Source organism: Oryx dammah, unplaced genomic scaffold, assembly GCF_014754425.2.
Source record: "Oryx dammah isolate SB20612 unplaced genomic scaffold, SCBI_Odam_1.1 HiC_scaffold_2, whole genome shotgun sequence".
NCBI classification, from domain to species: Eukaryota; Metazoa; Chordata; class Mammalia; order Artiodactyla; family Bovidae; genus Oryx; species Oryx dammah.
In genome coordinates, this window is record NW_024070186.1 from 176,764,538 (window position 1) to 176,788,944 (window position 24,407).

Here is a 24,407-nt window from a genome sequence, read left to right on the forward strand (position 1 = left end):
TGCCCAGATCCCCCTTCAGGACTGAAGGACCTGTTCCTTCTCTTCTACCCCAAACCTGCCGCTAGCTGAAGAGAGCCCTTACCCAAGATCACACCTACCCAGGGCAGCTAGCATCCAATGACCGATCGACGCAGGGTAAAAAACCTGGCTCCCTCAGCCCAACTTGAACAACTGTAAAGGGCCATCTCAGCTTCAGAGCCCCCTTAGGGACCTGCTGAGGTCCTCCTATCGCTGCTCGGCAACCCGACTTCTCCCTCTGCCAGGCCTTGCTTCCTTCTGTCCACTGACGGAGAGTACTTCCCAGTAAATGCCCTGCAACTCAGAGTATTCCCAGAGAACCCAACCTGCAACAGCTTGTGTCAGGGACAGCATGAACGAGTAGATGCTAAATGGGATTCTGGAGCTGGACCTGCTGCCCAGGTAATAATGAGCACACCATCCCCGTAGAGGAGGAGCATACATAGCCTTGGACACAGGGAAGCACTAAGATTGTTCAGTTTTTCACCGGTAGAAAAATGGCTTGGCACCCACGTGATCTACCTGGGCGCCTCAGTTCTCCTTTGCCCTATTTTATAGTAAATAGACAAATTCAGCAGCCACAGCCTGAGAGGTACATGGCAACCAGAGGCTCAGCCCCCTTAGGGATGGAGGTCTGGACCATGCCACCATGTAAGCCACCTAGAGGTGCTGAGGGTGAGAGAAATCTAGGATGGATAGGAGAGGCAGAAAATGATGAGTATGTCAGTTATACATTAAGGTGAGCTACAGCAGCAGCAGCAAGAGTTCTATTTTGTCCCATTAACCTTCCTATTATAACTTTCCCACAGGAAAAGACTCCACTGGGTCTTGAAGGTGATGCGCTGAGAACTAAAAAGAAGCAAGTGAATCTGTGCAGCACATTGGCTGCACTGTTGCAAATGCTGCACTGTCCTACCTGGTCCCCCTTGAGGACTGGAGGACAAATGCCCAGCTTCTGCAGAGGCTGTAGGTTGACAGCTCTCAGCTGTCAGCCCTCTCAAGGAATTGTCTTTGGCTGAAGAGCCACATTACCCTAGGTCATGCCCCATGTCTAGCATCCAATGACTGGTCCAAACAGAGATATCAAGGCTTTGCTGGCCCTTTTACCCCAGCTCAGAACTCAGAACAAGCCATTACCACTTCAGAGTTCCCTGTGGGCTTGCCAAAGCCTCCTGTGACTGCACCAGAGTCAAACTGCTTCCTCTGCCCAGTCCTGCTTCCTTCCCTTCCTCCACAGGAGTTGATCCTAAGAGTACTCCCTAATAAACTTCTTGCACTGTAATCAATAATCTGTCCCTAAGTCGCTTCAGCAGAACCCAATCCAAGAGACTAAATGATATTCGAGTCCCTGGCACAAGTTACGAGCCCCTGGCACAAGTTACTAGCCTCTGGATTTAGCTCGTTCATTTCATCTAATCCCAGAAACCCCGGGTGAACATGTATGTTGCATTCACCACATCCTTAGCCTGCATGGTAAACCTGATCGCCAGGGAGGTGGGGTGTTCTTCACCCTGTCAGGTCAAAGATCCTCCTTAAAAAGAAGAGTTACGGCACAGTCCCCTCCACAGCTTTCCTTGAGGTCGCCTCTGGATTCAGCCTCTGCTGGGCTGAGGCCTAACATCCATCATGACAAGGCCTGCTATGTCCAGAGCCCTTTAAAAACCACAGAATGACTATCTATGACTTCAGGCTGCTAGCATAGCTCCATCCTGGGGACCTTCTGTTTTCCTGGGTCCTTAAGGACTTTCTGCCTGTTGGAGCCTCATGGCTCATCTTCTCTCTGGATACAAACGTTCTAGCTGCTCTGCATAGAGGTGAGAGGATGGGGAGGTTCTATCATTGAAACAGAGTGCCTGACTCTGGGAATCTATTGGTCAGATAAGAGGAAAGAGGCCCAGAGAGGTGATGTAACTTTCCCAAGTTCAAGTTAGTAGCATGGGTGGGGCTGAAATATGGTTCTGTGTTCTTTTTCACTCCATCACACCATGTCTCCCTAACCCCTAGGGTTTGCCTCTACTAAAATCTAGACTGAGATATAGAGAACAGACTGATCTGTCCTGTCCTGAGAGTCTTGGGACTCTGAAACACTACTTTGGCAGGCAAGAATGAAACTGGGGGCTAAAACCAGCCCCAAATTATTGGGACTAATAGAAAACCTGTAAACAGAGTATTTGGTTCCTGCCCACCCCTCTCATCCCACATCCTGATTGATAAGGAATGGGATAGGTGGCTGTTGTCTGTAGTGATGTGCAGCTATTATCCAGTAGAAAAAAAAGTTTTAAATTCTTTTAACTTTGTAGTAGTTGTTTTTGTGTTTTAATCTTAGATTCAGACCTCTCATGGAGGGGCAAAGGTAGGAGGGACAAGAAGGGATGCCTGGGTAGAGGGAGGAATTTATGCTTGTATTTTTTTAACACAAGAATCAAGTCATAATTCCACTTAGTTGGAGTTAGAATAGGCAAGTGTTCCAACATTTCACCCTAAGATTCTCAACTGGCCGATGGTGAACATCCGTGGACATTGTTTGAGAATTCAGAACTGTACAGCTGCAGTTTCTATCAACTGGCAACAGAAACACCAGAAAGAAGCCAAGAAAATGACTCCGCCAAAGTTCTCCAGTGTTTAAACAACAACAAACAGTGAAAAATTCCTGCAGTAATGTGATATGCATTATGTCTAAGTCCCTGGAACATATAAATCAGCTTGTGTCAATTTCTGTGGCAGAAGAAAAATTTATGATTTAATAATAATAACAAAACCCTACCCTTCCCCTCCCCCTCCACAAGAGACCAATGTTTGGACAGGAAAGTCTATAGGCTAGCAATTGAACTTCCTTACCCAATCTATGTGCTGATACTGATAACTCCATGCATTTCTGCAAAGCTGTTGGTCTGGTGGAATTTGAAACCTGCTGAGTTCTGTGGACATGTAGGCATTCCAAAAATAGAGACAGATTGTCACTCTTCTAGGTCTTTCTAGAGATGACCTAGGTGGCCTTTATGGAGAAAATGAGCATCTCATTTCCTGTTCGCTGCATAGGGAACTATCTGGGAAAGAGCTGGACTAGACGTCAGGGTTAATGGTGATTTAGTTCATGAGTCATGGAAGAAAAGGAAACCTCCACTAGATAGCAAAATCATATGTGGTAGACCATATGTGTCGCTAACAAATTTTGCCAACCATCTCTTTTCTGTTTCTCCATCCAACTTAAACCCATTCCCACATCCCACCTCAGTAAATAGTATCATCAAATGCCCAGTTACTCAGGCCAAAAATTTAGGAGTCATTCCCGGAATCCTCTCTTTGTTTCAACTGACCCCCTACCCCCATTTATCAGCACGTCCTTTCCTCTGCCTAAAAAACATCCCTATCTGCCCATTGTCCCCCATCTTCACTACTCTTATCCTAGCTAAAGCTACATTTCTCTCTCTTCTGGACTACTGTGCCTCTTAACTGGTATCCCTGCTTTTGTGCTTGCCCCTCCCCACCTACAATCTATACTCTTTTTACAGACTAAATAAGACCTGTCACTCTCTTGCTTTAAACCCTCCAGTGCTTTCCTGTTGCATTTAGAACAAAATCCAAACTCTCTATCACAGTTCTCGAAGTCCTACATTTGATCTCTGCCTACCTCTCTTTTCCTCCAGCCACATGGGCCGTTTTGCAGTTCCTTGAACAGCCCAACCTCTTCCTTGCCCGCTTCCCTAATGTTCTTTGAACTTTCTTTTCTCTCTGTCTGGAACAGTCTTGCCCAGATCTTCACGCATGAGGTCTTTATCAACGCGGCATTCTCAGTGAAACCTTTCCTAGTTATCCTAAGTATTATCAAACCGCCGCCCCCTAAACCTCTCATCAGACCGACCCCCAATTTAATTAACAGATTAACACCTAGCATTAAAGATCAGTTTTTAACAAAGTTTCTGTCTCTTCTCCCCCTAGGAGGTAAGCTTTCTGAGAGCAGGAAACTTGTTTCTCCTGTCCACTCTGGCACCCCCAGCACCTACAGTGCCTGCTGCATTCCCTAAATGGGGCAGTCCCGGGCTGACGGATACGGCAGAGGCAACGATAATGCAAGATGACAAGAGCCCGTCACCGACTCCCTCGGCGGTCGCGAGGCCGCCTCCTGCCGGAAGAAAAGCGGCTCCTGCCCAGTCCAGGGCAGCGAGGCGGGCGGCCAAGAAGAAGCCGGGCGGAGCAAGGCCTGAGGCGGGCGGGAGGAAGGACTGGGGCTGCGAGCCTGGGCTGGACAGAGAAGACAGAACGGGGTCGTCAGGACCCGAGAGCCGGAGCCGGCCGCGCCAGCGCCTCGGTTTCGCTTCCGGGTGAGGGGTGGGCGGGCGGAGCAGTTCCGGGGCGGGCGGCGGTTCCGGCTGTGCGGGCCGCGCCGCGGCTTCTAGTCCCGGGCGCGCGGAGGGCGCGAGCGGCGCGCGGGGGCCGAGGGGAGCGAGGCGGCGGCGTGGGGTCTTCTGGCCCCGGCGGCGGCCCATGGGGCGGGAGGCGTGAGGCCGCGGCCTGCCCGGGGCTCGGGGGGTGGGGGGACGGGGCGGGGAGATGGATAAACTGACCATCATCTCAGGATGTCTCTTTCTGGCCGCCGATATCTTCGCCATCGCCAGCATCGCCAACCCGGACTGGATCAACACCGGGGAGTCCGCGGGTGAGCGAGCGGCAGGCGCGCGGGGCCGGGCGGGGGATTGGCTGAGGGCGAAGGGAGGGGAGGGGAGACCCGGCTCAGGAGAAGACCGGGCTGGAGGATGCGCGGCGGCGGCCAGCCTGAGGAGAAGGGAGCGGGGAGGCGACCCGGGCTGCCTGGCCGAGGGGCTGGCGAAGGGGACACGCGGGGGACGGAGGGGAGCGGCACCACGGGCTGAGTGCGAAGTGGCCGAGGGGCGAGGAGATCTGGACCGGGCTGGTGGTCCTGGACCTCGGAGAGAGGGTGAAGGGAGACAGCCGCCAACCTGAGGGACAGCGGAGGGGGCAACGAGCGTCGTCCTGGATTAAAAAAAAAAAAAAGTCAAGGTGGGAGACAGGAGGAAACCGATTTGGAGGAAACTGAGGAGCCTGTGAAGGAATTAGAAACCAGGCGGTGAGACTGGGGCCCGGAGCGAGGCAGCCTGTGGGGTGTGAGAGTCCCCAGAGGGCTGACGGGCGACGAGAGGCCGAAAGGAGTCGGGGCCGATCGCTGACCCTCGTTCCCCTACCCTAAGAAGCGGCGTCCGGGATAGAGGTCCGGGCAGGACCGGGTTAATGGTGCCGCGAGAGCTGGTGGGGGGGGGGGGGGGGCGCCGGATGAGAGCCTCAGACCAGCGCCCCTGCCCAGCCCCTGCCCACTTGGCAGTGTTTGAGATGCATGTGGCTTCCGATTTTACCTTTGAAGCCTATGTGGTTATAATTTTGCTTTATTTTAGGCCCCGGAGCTGTAATAATCCTAATAATAAACTTCATTTTATGGAGCATCTTTCATTCCAGCGCATCACAAAACGCTTTCGAGATCCTAATAGTAGTTACAAAATTAAGTAGCACATTAGAGTTGTAGGCAGCCCAGTAGCAAACAGTGCCTGCTGTAACACCACCGAACTGTGGGCAGCAGCGACGAGGTGGTGCCCTCGGGAAAGAGGAAAGCATCTTTCTGAAGGGTATCCCAGGTGAATGCCTTTGCAGGATTTTTCCTGGCTTGGGCCACCAACTACACCCCCCACACACACATACACACACACACTCACTCACTCACACTCACCCAGACCTCTAAGACCAAAACTTTAATTAATGTAACAGCTGCCAGGAGAGCTGATGGGAGTAAAGGAATAAACTTCTCTTCTAACTGCTTGTTCAGTGCAGGTGAAGGGAATAATGAGAGTTGGGACTATCAGACTCCCTCCATGAATAATTTGTTGTAAGAATGTATCACTGTGCTGTCAGACTTACTTCTTAAGTATTGCTTATGATTCTGTATTTATCCTGCAGTATTTTTAGCTCTTAAAAAAACCGGCTGGGACATTTGTTGCTTCCTCCTCCTTTCTCTCCCCCATCTAGACCTAGTAACACAAAATCATGCTGTCAGATTTACTGGTTATTAAAATAACACTCTAAAACTTTCTGCTCCTTTTCTTGCCTATATAGTCATAGCAGAGCTCTTAAGTGTAAAACATATATGATTATTATGTGACCCTGTAGCAGTGTTAGCTATTGCTACAGTGGTAATGTTGCAATTTATAAATGTATCAAATAAACACTTTGTGCACTTTAAACATACACAATCTTATATGTTAATTATATCTATTTTTTAAAACTGTAAAGCATATAAAGAAAATATCAGAATGATTTCAAATTTGGTGAAACTGCAGGCTTTGTTTCTGAAAATGTTAGTAATGTCACTGTTACTAGTTGTGTGTGTGACATCCAGTTCCTGACTTGTTTTTAATCTGATTATGTGTTCAGTGACTCCTTTTGTAAAGGAAGTTTCAAGTGGAATCCCAGTTTATAAAATAGACTGAATGTCCATGGGAAGGAAACAGCTTAGAGAGGGAGGAAAGAGAGATAAGTAATCTCATAACTTCCCTGAGAAGATGTTATACTCTATTATATTTGAAAGAAAACAAGAATAAGATGAATACAACTCCTTTAAATTAGGCAAAGTCATCAGCTGTGAGTTGCCTTGGAGATGGGAGGGACAGAAGTCCCAAGGTTTGAAAGAAGTAGAAAATGTTTGAAATAATAGTTGTGAGAGACAGCTGGAGACAGTAGGATTATCTAGCAGCATGGAGACTTCATTGAAGTCAGTGGTCATGAACAGAAGTGTGACAACCGATCTATGCTTTGTTGACCCTCTGGTGGTGCTCAGCTACTCTGGCACCAGTGTATGATGAAAGCCAGTAGACAGCTTCATTCAGAGTTCTGGTTTGCCAGATACATGCCACAAAATGACAGAGGAGCAAAAGTGTTTAGGGCATTGGTCAAAATATTGTAATGATGGCTCATTAAATCTCAACTGGATAAAGAGGAAAAGTGAAAAAGAAAGCTGTTATATATATTTTAGTCATTGAATACCAGATGGCATATGGTCAGTGGAATAGTTGGCTTAGACCCATGGAGCTGAAGACTTCACTGAGAGTTATTGATACAGCAGAGTGGAAGGGCAGGGGGTTGGGGGCACAAAGTCCAGACTGTGACACACTGGTGCTGTGTGGCTGAAGTGGGGGTGGAGGAGGTGATTTTTTTCCCCCAACAGTTTCCCTTGCCATCTCAAGATACCTTTCAGTTAAATATTCTGTGTTTAGCAAGAGGAATAAGAGGAGATAGCAAGAACACTGGAGATTTTTTCAAAATCCTATCTACCCGGTATTTCTTTCTTGTTTTCAGTTTTCTTTTCTTTTTTTTTTTTTTCTGGCCATGCCTTGTGGAATTTTCGTTTCCCAGTCAGAGACTGAACCAGGGCCCTTGGCAGTGAGAGCATGGAACCCTAACCATTGGACCACCAGGGAATTCGCTGACCTGTATTTCTTAAGGTTAAATATGTCAGACAGTGAGCTCCCCCAAATTTAAAATGAATGAAGTGATATGTTTCTTTGTTCACTTTTGTGCCTTTGCTTTGTGGTAAGATGTACCTGAATCTTGCCTAGTGTTTGAGCTTGTATGCTCACTGTACTTTTTACCTGAATAAACAGATCTAGTCTTGAGTTAAAAAAAAAAAATCAGTGCAGAGTTACACTTTCCAAATGAAAGAAACATTTATAGGAAGTTCAGTTAAGATTTCAGAGGTGGCAGGACTGGCTTTACGCTGCTGCTGCTAAGTCGCTTCAGTCGTGTCCGACTCTGTGCCACCCCATAGACAGCAGCCCACCAGGCTCCCCCGTCCCTGGGGTTCTCCAGGTAAGAACACTGGAGTAGCTTTACGCTAAGATCTGCAAAAAAGTGACTTTACCTGGCAGCAAAACGTTAATATGTTGTTGATTCCCTTTGGTGCATTATACATCGTACTAAAAGTCTTGATTGTGATGTTTTTACTTTTTAAATGAACAAAGTATATTTTGAAAATAGAACTTCTGGAGCTGAAAGGTTCCTCAGAATGTAGTTTGAAAACCACTGCAGTAAACTAGAATGGGAAAGTTTAGGATTCAAATCCAAACCTTACCACTTAGTAGCTCTGTTACTTTGGTTAACTTACCTGGCTTTTCTCTATAGAGTTCCCCTTCTGTAAAACAGAGATAACATCTCTGAGTTATTGTAATGATTGAGTTAATCCATGTAAAACATTTAGAACAGTGCCTGATATATAGTGCTCAGTTAAAGTTAGATATTGTTGTATTGCTGTTCGAGTTTATAACAGGTATCAGAATCCCGGTTTTGAAACTGAAGCTCAGAACTTATTACTGAGAACTGACACAATTTCTTTATTAGATGCTTGGAAGTGAGAAGACATCAAGGCTTAGCACAAGTCAAACAAATTTGTCTTCCCTTTTGGCTTTGGACTCCACCATCACCGTTTCTCCTCTTTTAGTCTCTCATCTCCAACTTCTAGTCTCGGTACTCCTCAGCTTCTACTTGAACTACCACAAAAGGAAATGAAATATCCCAAAACAAAAAGCTGAGTAAAATAACTTCCTTAAATCCCAACTAATAAACTATATTACTATAACATTATGAGCCATGTTTCATGCTGGAAGTTGTTGTGTTTTTTTTTTGGCTATGCTGGTTCTTCGTTGCTACACATGGGCTTTCTCTAGTTGCATTGAGCAGAGGCTCCTCTTCAGCTCGATACTCTTCTTGCGGTGGGTGGGCTGCTCATTGGGGTGGCTTCTCTTGTTGCAGAGCCTGGGATCTAGAGCATGTGGGCTTTAGTAGTTGTGGCTTACAGGCCTGGTTGCCCCACAGCATGTAGAATCTTCTTGGAGCAAGAATTGAACCCATGTCCCCTGCACTGGCATGCTCAATCATGTCTAACTCTGCAACCCCATGGACTCTAGCATGCCAGGCTCCTCTTGTCCCTGGGATTTCCCTGGCGAGAATACTGGAGTGGGTTGCCATTTCCTCCAGGGGATCTTCCCAACCTAGGGATTGAACCAGTGTCTCCTGTATTGGCAGACAGATTCTTTACCACTGAGCCACCTGGGAAGTCCCATGTTGGCAGTTTTTTTATTTGTTTTTATAGTATTGGCCCAAATACAGAGAAACTATATTCCTTTAATTTTCATCTGTGTGTGATAGCATTTCCTGAATTTGTTCTAATAGCTTGTGGATGATACACAAACTTTTAAACGTATGATGACTGCCACCCCCTTTTTTTTTTTTGGCTGTGCCATAAGCTGAGTGATTTGCAGGACCTTAGTTCCCCAACCAGAGATTGAACCCAGGCCATGGCAGTGAAAACCCCAATTCCTAACCACTGGACCACCAGTGAACTCTAAAGATACAGTGTAACAGAAATAGATGTCGTTTGTATGGGGAGTATACATGGGGGGATACTTTAGTAAGGACCTTTAGGAGTTTCTGTTAATGTAATAAAAAGTATTAAATGATAGTAAATATAATGGCAGAATTACATTAATTCTGCTGTAAGGGTCAAGTTTCTACTGGTTACTGGAACTTAATATCAAGACAATATTTTATGTAGTGCTTTATAGTTTCTGAAGCACTTTGACGTCTATGACTTGATTTGATTCCCTAGGGTTCTTATATTTGGCCAATGTTAAATAGTCATTTCTACATTTTGCCCCATAAGTCGGTGTTTCGCACATGAGATTTGAGTTTCTGGGTTGCAAAGTCCCCCTTCAAGAACACTACCTATGTAGGAATTTGTGCACACATCAGTGGCTAAAATTTTTGCCAGAATACAGAAGAGGTAAAAGAGATTTGGGTTTCAGTATTAAAGGGATGTCCTGTACTTTGTACAATTACCTTAACCTCACAGTTACTGTTTTCTCATCCCTCAAGAGACAGATTTTTAGTGAAAAAAAATTTTTTAAACAAGATCAACAAACAAAGCTGCTCCTGATGAATATAAGTGATCTAGAGATCTTTACTGAGGCATCATTCCTTTATGGCACAGATTTCAGTGACCATTTAGGATTGTGCGTTCTCAGTTGCTTCAGTCGTGCCCGGCTCTTTGTAACTATGGACTGTAGCCTGCCAGGCTCCTCTGTCCATGGGATTCTCCAGGCAAGAATACTGGATTGGGTTGCCATGCCCTCCTCCAGGGGATCTTCCTGACCCAGGGATCAACCCTGTGTTTCCTGCATTGTGGGTAGATTTTTTACTGCTGAGCCACTGGGGAAGCCCGACCGTTGAGGATTATTATCATCCTAGGTGGATTTACTCACTGTACTTTATGAAGATTTCCAACTGTTTCCCAGGAGTCTTCTAGCACATGAAGGAACTTGAACCTTTTCCTTATATCTAAGCAAAATTTTTCTCTCTAGAATTGGTTCTCTTATTCAGATTGTAGTCTGTCATAGTGTATTTATTCCTGAAAATACCTTCACTCTGTTCTTTTTAAAATTAGATTGGATGTGAGAGTTTTTAAGGAGTTTCATTATCATCCTCTTCCCTATTTATATTGTGAACTGAGAAAAAAAGAATAAGATAATTAGCCAAAATATTATTTAATATTGATAAAGAGGATATTGGAGAATGTGACTTATATCCTTGGACAAGTAACTTCCTCTTGAAAGTGAAAGTCACTCAGTCATGTCCGACTCTTTGCGACCCCATAGACTGTCCATGGAATTCTCTAGGCCAGAATACTGGAGTGGGTAGCCTTTCCCTTTTCCAGCTTCCTTTTACTGGGCCTCAAAATTGAACAGACTTAATTGTCCAGTCCCAGGCAGGATTGGGGGACCTGCTCTGTAGGACTTCCAGTGGGAAAGAACGAAAGAGATGAGTGCTCCCTTTAGGCAACTTGCTCCTATGGGCAAAAAGTTGGACCACTTATGCCCAGTTTTTTATCTTAAACTGCCAGTCAAATGAAATCATTCCTCCTGACCTGAGAAAGATTGAGGGGACACAGATAAACTTAGATGTTCTTAACAGCTGTACCTCCACCCCACCTCTCATGGATAAAAACATCAGAAGTGGGAAGAAAGCCTTAGCAGGTTGAAACCTAGGAGATGGCTAACCTTTTGCAAGGAAGAATTTTCTTTTTTCTCAAGTATGAAGACTGGCAGATGATTGAGAAAGATGAGGAAGGGTTTCATTTCCCATTCTGTTACCCACTACTCTCTCCACAGAAAATCCTGGTAAACCTCAGATAGGACACTGTGGGCTTGACATCTGTCACGTAAGAGTTCAAGATCTTTAGGTAGATCCTAGCCTATACGTTGGCAGCCTTTGGTTTAAAACATTAAAATTATAAGCTTCCAAAGCACATCTGTTATTAAATCGTAGAAAATTATTAAATGATAAGCCCTTTTCCTGAACTGTGACAACTTGAGAAAGCAGAGTTGGTTTGGTGTCAAGGAGCTTTGTAACATCCTTTGTTAAACAAACTAAACTGTCTTTGTCGTGTTAATCATTTTGGACATGACTTGCAGAGGACAAAACTGACTTACCTCAGAGAGCAAAAATCTTGAGATTGTGCTTGTCCTTAACTTAAAAAGCATTAACAAAACTTCTTCAATGGCCTTTTGAGTCTTTTTCCAGTAAATTTCTTTTTTAAAACAGCTTTTTTGAGATATAATTTCATTAACCGTAAGATGCACCTATTTAAAGTGTACAATGAAGTGGTTTGTATAACCATAAAATTGTGCCACAGTCAATTTTAGAACATTCTCAGTACTCCAAAAAGAAACCCCAGATCCCTTCGCCATCACCCCCCAACTTCCTGGTTCTTAGGCAGACTGCTTTCTGTCTTTGTAGATTTGCTTATTCTGGATATTTCATATAAATGGAATCATGCAATTTGTGGTCTTTTGTGATTGGCTTATTTCACCTAGCATAGTGTTTTCAGTGTTCATCCATATTATAGCAAATATCAGTGGTTCATTTCCTCTTACTGCCAAATTGTGTGGTGAATCCCCATTTATTTATTCATTCATCAGTTGATGGATATTGGGGCCAGTAAATTTCTTTGCCTTCCAAGAATACCACTTCTTCATAATGATAAAGTGGTATAAAATTTTTTTCCTTTTTTTTTTAAGTAAATCATCAGTATTATTTATTTCAGCATATCAAATAAGAGCTTTGAATAAAAATTCAAAGACCAGTCTTTTTACAGTGTTCACAGGTCATACTTGAAGCTTGAAATAGTTTATAATACTGTGAATTTCACAGCATAGTCCAGATTTTCCAATTTGAGATGAGATTTCCTGAACAAAACATTTATTTTTTTTTTACAACCTTAGTTCCAAAAAGCCCCTCTTTTTACTATTATCAACAGAGATGTAGGCACTTCAGGATAAAGGATGTAAACTAGTTGAATTAAAAGATTTGTTGAAGGGGAATTTGGGACCAAGAACATAGACAGAAGTCATGAGAGAGTAGAAAAATCTAAGAGGAGGGAAATTCTGAAAAAGGTATTACAGAGTGATGACAGCCGTTGCATTTATTAGACTGACCAGACTTGTTGAGTTCTTCCTCACTTGGCTGCCAGAACCCCTTTCAAAGCTGGCAGAGTAAGGGTAATATACATCAGTCCTCCACTGTTCAGCTTAGTATAAACCTAAAATAGTTCTGTTGTTAACCCCTTTCCTCATAAATGTTGAGTTTGTATTGGAGTTTTATTGCAGTAAAATAGTCCCATGAGATTTGAGTCAGACGTATCGAGATACGATTTTTTGATTCCCTTTTTATGAATTTTATGATTTGGGGCATGTAATGTGATTTCTCACCTATAAAATTGGAATTAATGTATTTATCTCAAAGGATGGTTGTGAGAAAATAAAATATAGCATATGAAGAATTAGCACATGGCCTAATATATAGCAAATGCTCAAATGTTAGTCATTGTTATATGAAAGGTCAAAACATCCTAATTTTAAAATGTTTCCCTTTTGTATTATCTGTTTTGTTTATTTACCTGTGTCCTGCCTTGTTCTAAAAAGAGATTTAAGTGTGTCTGTGGTGAATATTTCTGAAATCCAGCTTGGGGAAGGGAGCTTTCCAGGAATACAGACTGTGAAGTCAGTTGTAGTGGTGATGTAAACTTCATGGGGTATATGTAAGTACCAAAACCAAGGAATGCATGAGTTTATATGTTTCTGGAACAGACTAAAGAGATTTTCTAAGTGGAAGACAGCCTACTGTAGTGGAAAGAGCACACCGGTTTTGGGCTAGATCGACATGTAGTCAGATCCCAGTCCCACAATTCACTAGCCATGTAATTGATCTTAGACAAGTTGTAGTGATGATTTTTTTATTAATCAAAATTATATCATTCAGATGTGGTTAATACCTCTTATAGAACTTATAATTGCTGCACAGGTTCAGACCCCAACTTTCTGTTCTCCTGTATATTAAAGATTGACTGGTTTGCAAAGTGACTGAAAACAAATATGTTAAAGAGTAATATCTGCAGTGAATTATGAAAATCATATATTTCCCAAATTATTTTTAAAGGACTATAGTGATCTGTAAAGCTTTCAGAGTATAGTCAATGAATCTCACCTCAAAGGCTGAAAATAAGTTTGAGATTTCTGAGATAGTTGTTTCTTGATAGAAACCTGGCAAATAGTACAACTGAAAATTGTTCATTTTTCATTTATGAAATAAAATTTCTTCTAGTTGTCATTAACTTCTTCAATGTACCTGTGAGTTTATGAATTTTTCCATACCGCATTTCAGTGCATACTTAAGCAGTAGGCCATATTACATAATCTTACAGGGGAAATTTAGACATGTAATAAAGTATTACTGTTCATGAAATTATTGTTACTGAGTTATAAATAGCTTAATCATGCAACTTGAAGGGATAATTGTTTACATAGTGACCTTGTTTTATATCCTCTGAATAACCCAAGAAATTAAGTTGTACAGTGACAGCAGTGATAATATATAGGTGTAAATTTCATATCTACAACTTTACTTATTTATGATTATTTACATAAACATAACATTCATACTTTTTTGGTTGTCAGAATGTTTTATTTCCAAGCTCTGAAGTTACACGTTTTTCCAGGTACTTTTTAGAATTCTTTGCCCAGCTAGCAAGTAGCTACTGATAAGTTTGATACTTAAAAAGCATGGTACACTTGGTAATAGATTATGGGTAGTGGTAACATTATTTTATGGTTTATTGACTGTAGACTGATGAAAAGGTAATATTTGGCAAAGCTATTGTTGGATAGCTAACTAACACAACATTGTTGAAATAGAGGGGTTAGCTAAGAGCATGAAAGAAACTAAGGATCCTTGAAAATCAAAGTGAAAAAGTGAAAGTGTTAGTTGCTCAGTCGAGACTCTGACTCTTTGTGACCCCATGGACTGTAGTCCGCCAACTTCTCTGTCCAGGGAATTCTCCAGGCAAGAATACTGGAGTGTATAGCCACTACCTCTAGGGGATCTTCCCGACCCAGAGGTCGAACTTGGGTCTTCTGCATTGCACGCAGATTCTTTACAGTCTGAGCCACCAGGGAAGCCCAATATTTAGCAAACGTATTATTGAAATAGTAGAGAGGTTAAATAAGAGAATGAGGGAACCTAAAGATCCTTGAAAATCAAAGTACATAAAACTAAGTATTTGGATCAAAATCACTTTTCAATAACATACCTCTCTAAAATTTATGTATTCCCTCATTAGCTGTAAGTCACAGCTAAATTAAATATCCTTACTGGAAATGCCATGGGCAAGTAGAATGAAATAGTCCTTTGGGATTTATTGCTTTAGAGTTGACAAAGAAGCATAAAGATTTGGGTGTTGCTATCAATGATACTTACATGTATTTATGAGTATGTATAAACCAGAATGTATAGTTTACTTACATGACATTTCAGTTTATGACTTCAGTTTTGAAGCGAACTGACAGTTCTTTGAATTGCTTTTTTTTTCTTTTTAATTGAGATAAAAAGACTGCACTTTTTGTGTGTTTCTTTTTACTAGCTTTGCTATAAATAAAAGGTCACATTTGGTATTTTGACACTTGGTGTTGTGTATATTGAGCAAAAAGGCAGCTGTTGACTTTTAATATAGATCTGTTCAACAGAGACCGTATAATGCTATCATTAGAGATTTAAAAAAGTAAAGCAAATGCAGTTGGTTGGGTCAAGTAAGAAAAGGGGAGAGGGGAATTTCATTGAGTCTCCCCATTTGTGGTATATTCACAGTAAGTTATTTACCTGAAACATTATTGGGTCTACTTTCAGCTATAATACAGAAATTTTTTTCAAAAATAGGACATCTTGAAAGTAAGGCAAAGATCTCCAAGGCCATTTCATTTATGACCATTTCACTTATAAAGTACCATCCATTTTAATAAATCTTTCATTTACTGTGAGTATTCCTTAATTCTTCATGTAGATATTTCCTACACCATTGTACTTTATTACAGACAATCTCACAATAAATGCTTTTTAAGATATGTGTGGTCTGTAAGGAACTGTACTAAATATTCTGAGGGATTTCTTTTAAGTGAATGAAAAAGTATTTTATCCTTGGGGAATCTGTAAAGTGTTTGGGAAGATTCATTTCAGTTCATTTCTATACATCACTGCTAAATTTATCTTTCTAAAGGATAGGATGGTAATATTAAATAGTTGTAAATACTTATAAGTACTTGCTTTATGACAGCTACTTTTCTAGACACTTTTTACATGTGTGAACCAATTTAATCCTCACAACATCCCTAAGTACTGCTATTAGCCCCACAGAGATACAAAGAAATTAAGTAACTTGCCCAGGGTCACACAGCTGCTAAGTGGAAAAGCTGAGATTTGGATCTAGCTCCAGAGTCCTGGCTTTTAACCACTGCATATGTTTGGACCAGAAACCTTCAGTGACCCTTCATCTAGCATAGCACAGAAGGCCCTTAATGATCTTCACAACATGCCTCTGGCTTATCTTTCCAACTTTTGATCCTACTTTTTCCCTACGTGGATCTACATTCCAGCCCCTCTGTATTACTTTCGGTTTCCTAAATATAATCTGTAATCTCTTTCAGTTCAGTTGCTCAGTCGTGTCCAGCTCTTTGCGAACCCATGAATTGCAGCACGCCAGGCCTCCCTGTCCATCACCAACTCCTGGAGTTCACTCAAACTCATGTGCATCGAGTCGGTGATGCCATCCAGCCATCTCATCCTCTGTCGTCCCCTTCTCCTCCTGCCCCCAATCCCTCCCAGCATCAGAGTCTTTTCCAATGAGTCAACTCTTCGCATGAGGTGGCCAAAGTACTGGAGGTACAGCTTTAGCATCATTCCTTCCAAAGAAATCCCAGGGCTGATCTCCTTCAGAGTGGACTGGTTGGATCTCCTTGCAGTCCAAGGGACTCTCGAGACTCTTCTCCAACACCACAGTTCAAACGCATCAATTCTTCGGCACTCAGCTTTCTTCACAGTCCAACTCTCACATCCATACATGACCACAGGAAAAACCATAGCCTTGACTAGATGGACCTTTGTTGGCAGAGTAATGTCTCTGTCTAGGTTGGTCATAACTTTCCTAAGTAATCTCTTTATTCATCTCTAAATCTTTGTCTATTCTCAGTGTGATGCTCTCTCACGCTTAGCAGTTCCTGTCAGTTCGGTGTCCTACCCATCTTCCAAGCATGTGTCAACTACTGTCTTCATAAAAATCTTTTTTGATCCCCTACCTGACATGATTTTTCCCTCTTGTGTGTTTTTCATGGTAGCATATCTGTATTATGGTTATTTGTATGTTACTTTCCCTGCTTTCTAGTGTAGATTTTTAAAGTTTTGTAAGAATAGGGCTTCCTCCATGGCTCAGTGGTAAAGAATCCACCCGCCATTGCCGGAGAAACAGATTTATTCCCTGGTCTGGGAAGATCCCACATGTCGTGGAGCAACTAAGCCCACACACCACAACTATTGAGCATGTGCTTTATCCTGAGCCACAACTACTGAGCCCACGTGCCACAAGTACCGAAGCCTGCACACTCTAGAGCCTGTGCTCCACAATGAGATGCCTTCACACTGCAACTAAAGAGTAGCCCCCACTCTCCACAACTAGAGAAAAGCCTACGAAGCATCGAAGACCCAGCACAGACAAAAATAAATAATTTTTTAAATTTTATATATAAAAAAAGAACCGGGCATAAAATTTATTGATCTCTGTACCTTAGCACTCACTCAGATTTGCTCTTGGCAGGAAAGAGGAAGTGTTATGGTTGACACTAAGTCTTTAAACCTGGAGTAGGGAACAGAATTGGGAACTTTGGACAGTGAGCCACTTTAAGGGCAAAAGTGATGATTTTGGTTTAGAGGTTATATTTCAAGTGAGAGTAGAATATCGAAGCAGAAAGGGGCTAATCAGGAAAGAGGGATTTGGCATCCCTAGTTGTCTCTCATTTTCACAAATATGATATTTATATTTTAATGGTTTTCTTTAAATAGCTGTATGTCCACAAAATTCATAATTGTTTTACATGTTGTCAGTTGGTTTTTATTTTGGAAAGTAAGGTCCAGCTACTGTCTAGTTATTCCCAACTTTGAAAAAATATTTTAAGATGAAAGTTAATTTGTAGGTTGATTAGTTGATTCTCTGGGTCGATACAGAAATTAGATTACTAGGCTAGTCGGTAAGACCATGTCATGACTGAACTATTTACTTCTGTATAAAAAAATATAGTAGAAAGCAATACAGTTACTGATAAAAAACCTTTTTAAAAGTTAAAAAGTAGAAATAGCTTGTATCTCTGATCCTTTGTCAATTTGACTTTAAAACGAGATTTTTTTCTATGTGACAGAAGTGCTTCACTGAGATTCTTCTTAACATTTGTCAATAATATTTTGAGTCATTTTTTACTTACAAATCGCCCTGGCAGAGGAAGAAAAAGAAGACTTTCAGAAAATGTATGTTTAAGAGATTTCTTGAGATAGAATATCCAGAGATAGAATTAACTCAGTGGAGATGAGGAAGATTTGTATGAGTTCATGAATGTATGTGTGATTTGTGTGGTGTGTGATGGTAGGAAGTAGACATGGGGAAGATAAGGAACTTATAGTGGATGAATGATCTCTCCATGGTAAAGCAAAGTGATACAGAATAAGCTGGATCCAATGTTCCTCATCCAACCCCATGAGAGGGACCGTTAGTCCTGGCTAGTATGGTTACTGTTTGTTGAGGGTCTCTATGAATGAATAAGGAGGAATAAGGAGGAAAATAATATTTTGTGTGTCAGTTGGGGTACAAATGGTACAAATTAATTGTTTTTAACTTGAGTATTTCTGTTGATACTTGGCTTCTAATTTAGGCTTTGCTGTAGATGTTTTGTTTGTGCTTGAAAAATTACTTGAATGCTTTTTCTTCATATTTTTCCAAACCAAAAAATAGTTCCAAGCTCCTCTTTCACCATCCATCTCTTGATTTAAAATAAAAGTGGGTGTATATGATATCATATATTGAATTCTTGGGAAATTATTAATAAAGATGTTGTGAAAGGAATACGGATGTGAAGCCAGAATTCAGTTCAAATTCTGGCTCTGCCACTTTTGAGCTTTGTGGCTTTGGACTTCTTGCTTGACCTCTGAGTTTAGTTTCCTCATCTGTTTGTTGTTGTTCAATTGCTCAGTCATGTCCGACTCTTTGTGACCCCTTGGACTGCAGCACCCTAGGCTTCCCTTTCCCTAACTGTCCCCCAAAAGTTTGTTCAAACTCATGTCCACTGAGTCAATGATGCCATCCAACCATCTCATGGTCTGGGGCCTCCTTCTCTTCCTGTCCTCAATCTTTCTGGCATTAGAGTCTTTTCCAGTGAGTCAGCTCTTTGCATCAGGTGGCCAAATTATTGGAGTTTCAGCTCAGCATCAGTCCTTCCAATGAATATTCAGGACTGATTTCCTGTAGGATTGACTGGTTAGATCTCATTGAAGTCCAAGGGACCTTCAAAAGTCTTCTCCAACACCACAGTTCAAAAGCATCAATTCTTCGGTGTTCAGCCTTCTTTATAGTCCAATTCATATCCATACATGACTACTGGAAAAACCGTAGGTTTGATTATATGGACCTTTGTGGGCAAAGTGATGTCTCTGCTCTTTAATATGCTGCTTAAGTTTGTCATAGCTTTTCTTTCAAGGAACAAGCGTCTTATAATTTCATGGGTTCAGTCACTGTCCACAGTGATTTTGGAGCAAGAAAATTAAGTCTGTCACTGTTTGCATTGTTTCCCCCATCTGTTTGTCATGAAGTGATGGGACCGGATGCCATGATATTTGTTTTTTGAATGTTGAGTTTTAAGCTAACTTTTTCACTCTCCTCTTTGACCTTCATCAAGACACTCTTTAGTTCCTCTTCGCTTTCTGCCATAAAAGTAGTGTCATCTGCATATCTGTGGTTATTGATATTTCTCCCGGCAGTCTTGATTCCAGCTTGTGCTTCTTCCAGCCCAGTGTTTCTCATGATGTACTCTACATATAAGTTAAATAAGCAGGGTGACAATATACAGCCTTGATGGACTCCTCTTCCTATTTGGAACCAGTCTGTTGTTCCATGTCCAATTCCAACTGTTTCTTCTTGACCTGCATACAGATTTCTCAAGAGGCAGGTCACGTGGTCTGGTATTCCCATCTCTTTCAGAAATTTCCAGAGTTTATTGTGATCCACACAGTCAAAGGCTTTGGCTTAATCAATAAAGCAGAAATAGATGTTTTTATGGAACTCTCTTTGCATTTTCGATGATCCAGCAGATGTTGGCAATTTGATCTCTGGTTCCTCTGCCTTTTCTAAAACCAGCTTAAACATCTGAAAGTTCATGGTTCACATACTGTTGAAGCCTAGCTTGGAGAATTTTGAGCATCACTAGATTGGAGAAGACAATGGCACCCCACTCCAGTACTCTTGCCTGGAAAATCCCATGGATGGAGGAGCCTGGTAGGCTGCAGTCCATGGGGTCGCGAAGAGTCGCACATGACTGAGTGACTTCACTTTGACTTTTCACTTTCATGAATTGGAGAAGGAAATGGCAACCCACTCCAGTATTCTTGCCTAGAGAATCCCAAGGATGGGGGACCCTGGTGGGCTGCCGTCTATGGGGTCACACAGAGTCGGACACGACTGAAGTGACTTAGCAGCAGTGGCAGCAGAGTATGAGGTGGGTGCAATTGTGCGGTAGTTTGAGCATTCTTTGGCATTGCCTTTCTTTGGGATTGGAATGAAAACTGACCTTTTCCAGTCCTGTGGCCACTGCTGAGTTTTCCAAATTTGCTGGCATATTGAGTACAGCACTTACACATTATCATCTCTCAGGTTTTGAAATAGCTCAACTGGAATTCCATCACCTCCACTAGCTTTGTTCGTAGTGATGCTTCCTAAGGCCCACTTGACTTCACATTCCAGGATGTCTGGCTTTAGTTGCGTGATCAACCATCATGATTATCTGGGTCATGAAGATCTTTTTTGTACAGTTCTTCTGTATATTCTTGCCACCTCTTCTTAATGTCTTCTACTTCTATTAGGTCCATACCATTTTTGTCCTTTATCGAGCCCATCTTTGCATGAAATGTTCCCTTGGTATCTCTGATTTTCTTGAAGAGATCTCTAGTCGTTCCCATTCTATTGTTTTCAGTGGCAGACTTTATTTTTGGGGGCTCCAAAATCACTGCAGATGGTGACTGCAGCCATGAAATTAAAAGACGCTTACTCCTTTGAAAAGAAGTTAGGACCAACCTAGAGAGCATATTAAAAAGCAGACATTACTTTGCCGACAAAGGTCCGTCTCGTCAAAGCTATGATTTTTCCAGTAGTCAGGTATGCATGTGAGAGTTGGACTATAAAGAAAACTGAGTGCCAAAGAATTGATGCTACTGAACTGTGCTGTTGCAGAAGACTCTTGAGAGTCCTTTGGACTGCAAGGAGATCCAACCAGTGCATCCTAAAGGAAATTAGTCCTGAATATTCATTGGAAGGACTGATGATGAAGCTGAAACTCCAATACTTTGGCCACCTGATACAAAGAGCTGACTCATTTGAAAAGACCCTTATGCTGGGAAAGATTGAAGGCAGGAGGAAACGGGGATGACAGAGTATAAGATGGTTGGATGGCATCACTGACTCAATGGGCATGAGTTTGAGTAAACTCCGGGAGTTGCTGATGGACAGGGAGGCCTGTCGTGATGCAGTCCATGGAGTCACAATGAGTCAGACATGACTCAGCAACTGAACTGAACTGAACTGATATCTTTGCATTATTCACTTAAGAAGGTTTTCTTATCTCTCCTTGCTATTCTTTGGAACTCTGCATTCAGATGCATATAACTTTCCATTTCTCCTTTGCCTTTCGATTCTCTTTTCTCAGCTATTTGTAAGACATCCTCAAACAACCATTTTGCCTTCTTGCATTTCTTTTTCTTGGGAATGGTTTTGGTCATAGCCTCCTGTACAGTGTTATGAACCTCTGACCATAGTTCTTCAGGCACTCTGTTTCTCAGATCTGATCCCTTGAATCTGTTTTTCATTTCCTCTGTGTTCATAAGGGATTTGATTTAGATCATGCCTAAATGGCCTAGTGGTTTTCCCTACTTTCTTCAATTTTAAGTCTGAATTTTGCAATAAGGAACTCATGATCTGAGCCACAGTCAGCTCCCAGTCTTTTTTTTTTTTTATTTTATTTCAAGCTCCCAGTCTTGTTTTGCTGACTGTATAGAGCTTTTCCATCTTTGGCTGCACAGAATATAATCAGTATATTCAATCAGTATAATCAGTCTGATTTTGGTATTGACCATTTGATGATGTCCATGTGTAGAGTCATCTCTTTTGTTGTTGGAAGAGGGTTGCTGTGACCAATGCGTTCTCTTGGCAAAACTTTGTTAGCCTTTGCCCTGCTTCATTTTATACTCCAAGGCCAAACTTGCCTGTTATTCTAGGTATCTCTTTACTTCTTACTTTTGCATTTCAGTCCCCTATGATGAAAAGGACATCTTATTTTGGTGTTAGTTCTAGAAGGTTATGTGGATCTTCATAGAACCATTCAGGTTCATCTTCTTCAGCATTACTGGTTGGGGCGTAGGCTTGGATTACTGTAATGTTGAATGATTTGCTTTGGAAATGAACTGAAATCATTCTGTCATTTTTCAGATTGAACCCCAAATACTGCATTTTGGACTCTTTTCTTGACTGTGAGAGCTACTCCATTTCATCTGAGTTAAATTCACTCATTCCTGTCCCTCCTCCCTGAGAGCATTGTCTTCTACAAACACAAAACCTGGAAGTGGTTGAGGAAGATGGAACCTCCTAACCATTGTTTGGGGTGGAGTCGGTGTTCCGGAAGTATATTGGGTTGGGCCAGTTAGGACGGGACGCACTGGACTTTTAGGGGCATTATGCCTGCTGGGTGTTTGTCCGGGAATGGGAATAGCTGGGTAGAAGGCAAAGAAGGGGGCTTCCCTGGTAGCTCAGCTGGAAAAGAATCCACCTACAATGCAGGAGACCTCGGTTTGATACCTTGGTCAGTAAGATCCTCTGGAGAGGATACCCACTCCAGTATTCTTGGGCTTCCCTGGTGGCTCAGATAGTAAAGAATCTGCCTGCAATGCACAAGACCTGGGTTTGATCCCTGGGTTGGGAAGATTCCCTGGAGGAGGACATGGCAAGCCACTCCAGTATTCTTACCTGGAGAATCCCCATGGACAAAGGAGCCTGGCAGCTACAGTCCATGAGGTCACAAAGAGTCAGACACAACTGAGTGACTAAGCACAGCACAGCACATTCCTGTTCACTTAGTTCCCTCGTTACTAAAATGTTAATGTTCACTCTTGCCATTTCCTATTTGACCACTTTCGATTTATCTTGATTCATGGACCTAACATTGCAGGTTTCTACGCAATATTGTTCTGACAGCATTGGACTTTACTTTCACCACCAGACACATCCACTGCTGGGCGTCCGTTCCTCTTTGGCTCAGCATCTTTATTCTTTCTGGAGCTATATCTCTGCTCTTCTCCAGTAGCATATTGGACACCTGCCAATCTGGGGGGTTCATCTTTCAGTGTCTTAGCTTTTTGCCTTTTTATACTGTTCATCTGTAAATGAGGATAATACCTATTACCTTGCAAAGTGGCTGGACAAATCAGTATACCTGGAACACCTGCCACACCTATGTGCAAGCACCTACGATAGGTAGCTGTTGTTGTTAAGGATCTAAATGGATTAATCTCTTATAACATTGCAATACATAAAATAAAATGTTGAATTGTCTGTTTACCCCTCATATAGTCACCAAAGCAATCTGATTTTTGTTTTTCAGCTCAGATATATCACTGTGTTAGACCTGGTTGCCCATATCATTTTTACCATACATTCCTGATACTTAACCTGGATTGCTGCCTTCTTCCTTCCAGTTTAGTGCACTAAGAGAAAAAAAACACCAGGCAGCCTGTTTATTATGTATTTATTTGTTTTTGGCTGCCCTGGGTCTTCATTGCTGCATGCAAGCTTTTGCTAGTGGCGGTTAGCGGAGGCCACTCTTGGTTGCAGTGTGCAGGCTTCTCCTTGCAGTGACTTCTCTTGTTACAGTGCATGGGTTCTAGGGTACACAGGCTTCAGTAGTTGTGGTGTACAGGCTTCACTGCTCCTCAGCATGTGGAATCTTTCCAGACCAGGGATCAAACCCATGTCCCCTGAATTGGCAGGTGGATTCTTAACCACTGGACAATGAGGGAAGTCTCAGGTAGCCTATTTAAATGCTTATATACAAGTTATGTTCTGCATATTAAAGGTAACATGTATTGGGAATTTTCCAGTAATGATGACAGAATATACTAAACCATATTTCTGTCAACCTTTTTACTGTAACATTTGCTAAGTGTGCTATAGATATAGTTTGTGGCCCAAGAATAGATTTTCCCCTAACCAGCCAACTGTATAAGCCGTGACCTTGACCTCCTTAGTTGAAGTCAGTAACCAAGTATAAAGTAAAAGTAAACTAAAAGTAAAGGATGATTGATAATCACAGGTAACCTATAATTTGTTATAGTCCTATTCGTTTGCTTATTATAAGACATAAAATGAGAAACTCTGTATTTTCCTATCCTGTAGATAAAATAATTATATTGAGAGTTTAAATTTTTAAAATCATTAATTGAATCACTGAAAAAACCATAGCAATGAATCTTCTTTAAATAACAGATGTATGTAGGCATGTAAGATCACCTTTGGGACTCCCACTCTCACAAGATTTAGTGGGTTAGGATCAGAAAACAAACTCTTATGTTGAAGTGTTGCTGGTATAGGACTAACTCCCAGAGCTTTCTATCAGGAGTATTGCCTACTAACCATCCAGCAGGTAGTTATCATC

General features: G+C 42.0%; 1 protein-coding gene across 1 annotated transcript in view; it reads left to right on the forward strand.

Moving 5' to 3' along the window:
- The first annotated feature begins 4,459 nt into the window (after nt 1-4,459).
- Nucleotides 4,460-24,407, forward strand: part of MOSMO (modulator of smoothened) — a 74,659-nt gene continuing 54,711 nt past the window's right edge. Inside the window, exon 1 of the mRNA XM_040257624.1 lies at nt 4,460-4,675. Coding sequence (XP_040113558.1) covers nt 4,570-4,675 — 106 coding nt within the window. The 5' untranslated portion in view covers nt 4,460-4,569. The remainder of the gene's footprint in view (nt 4,676-24,407) is intronic.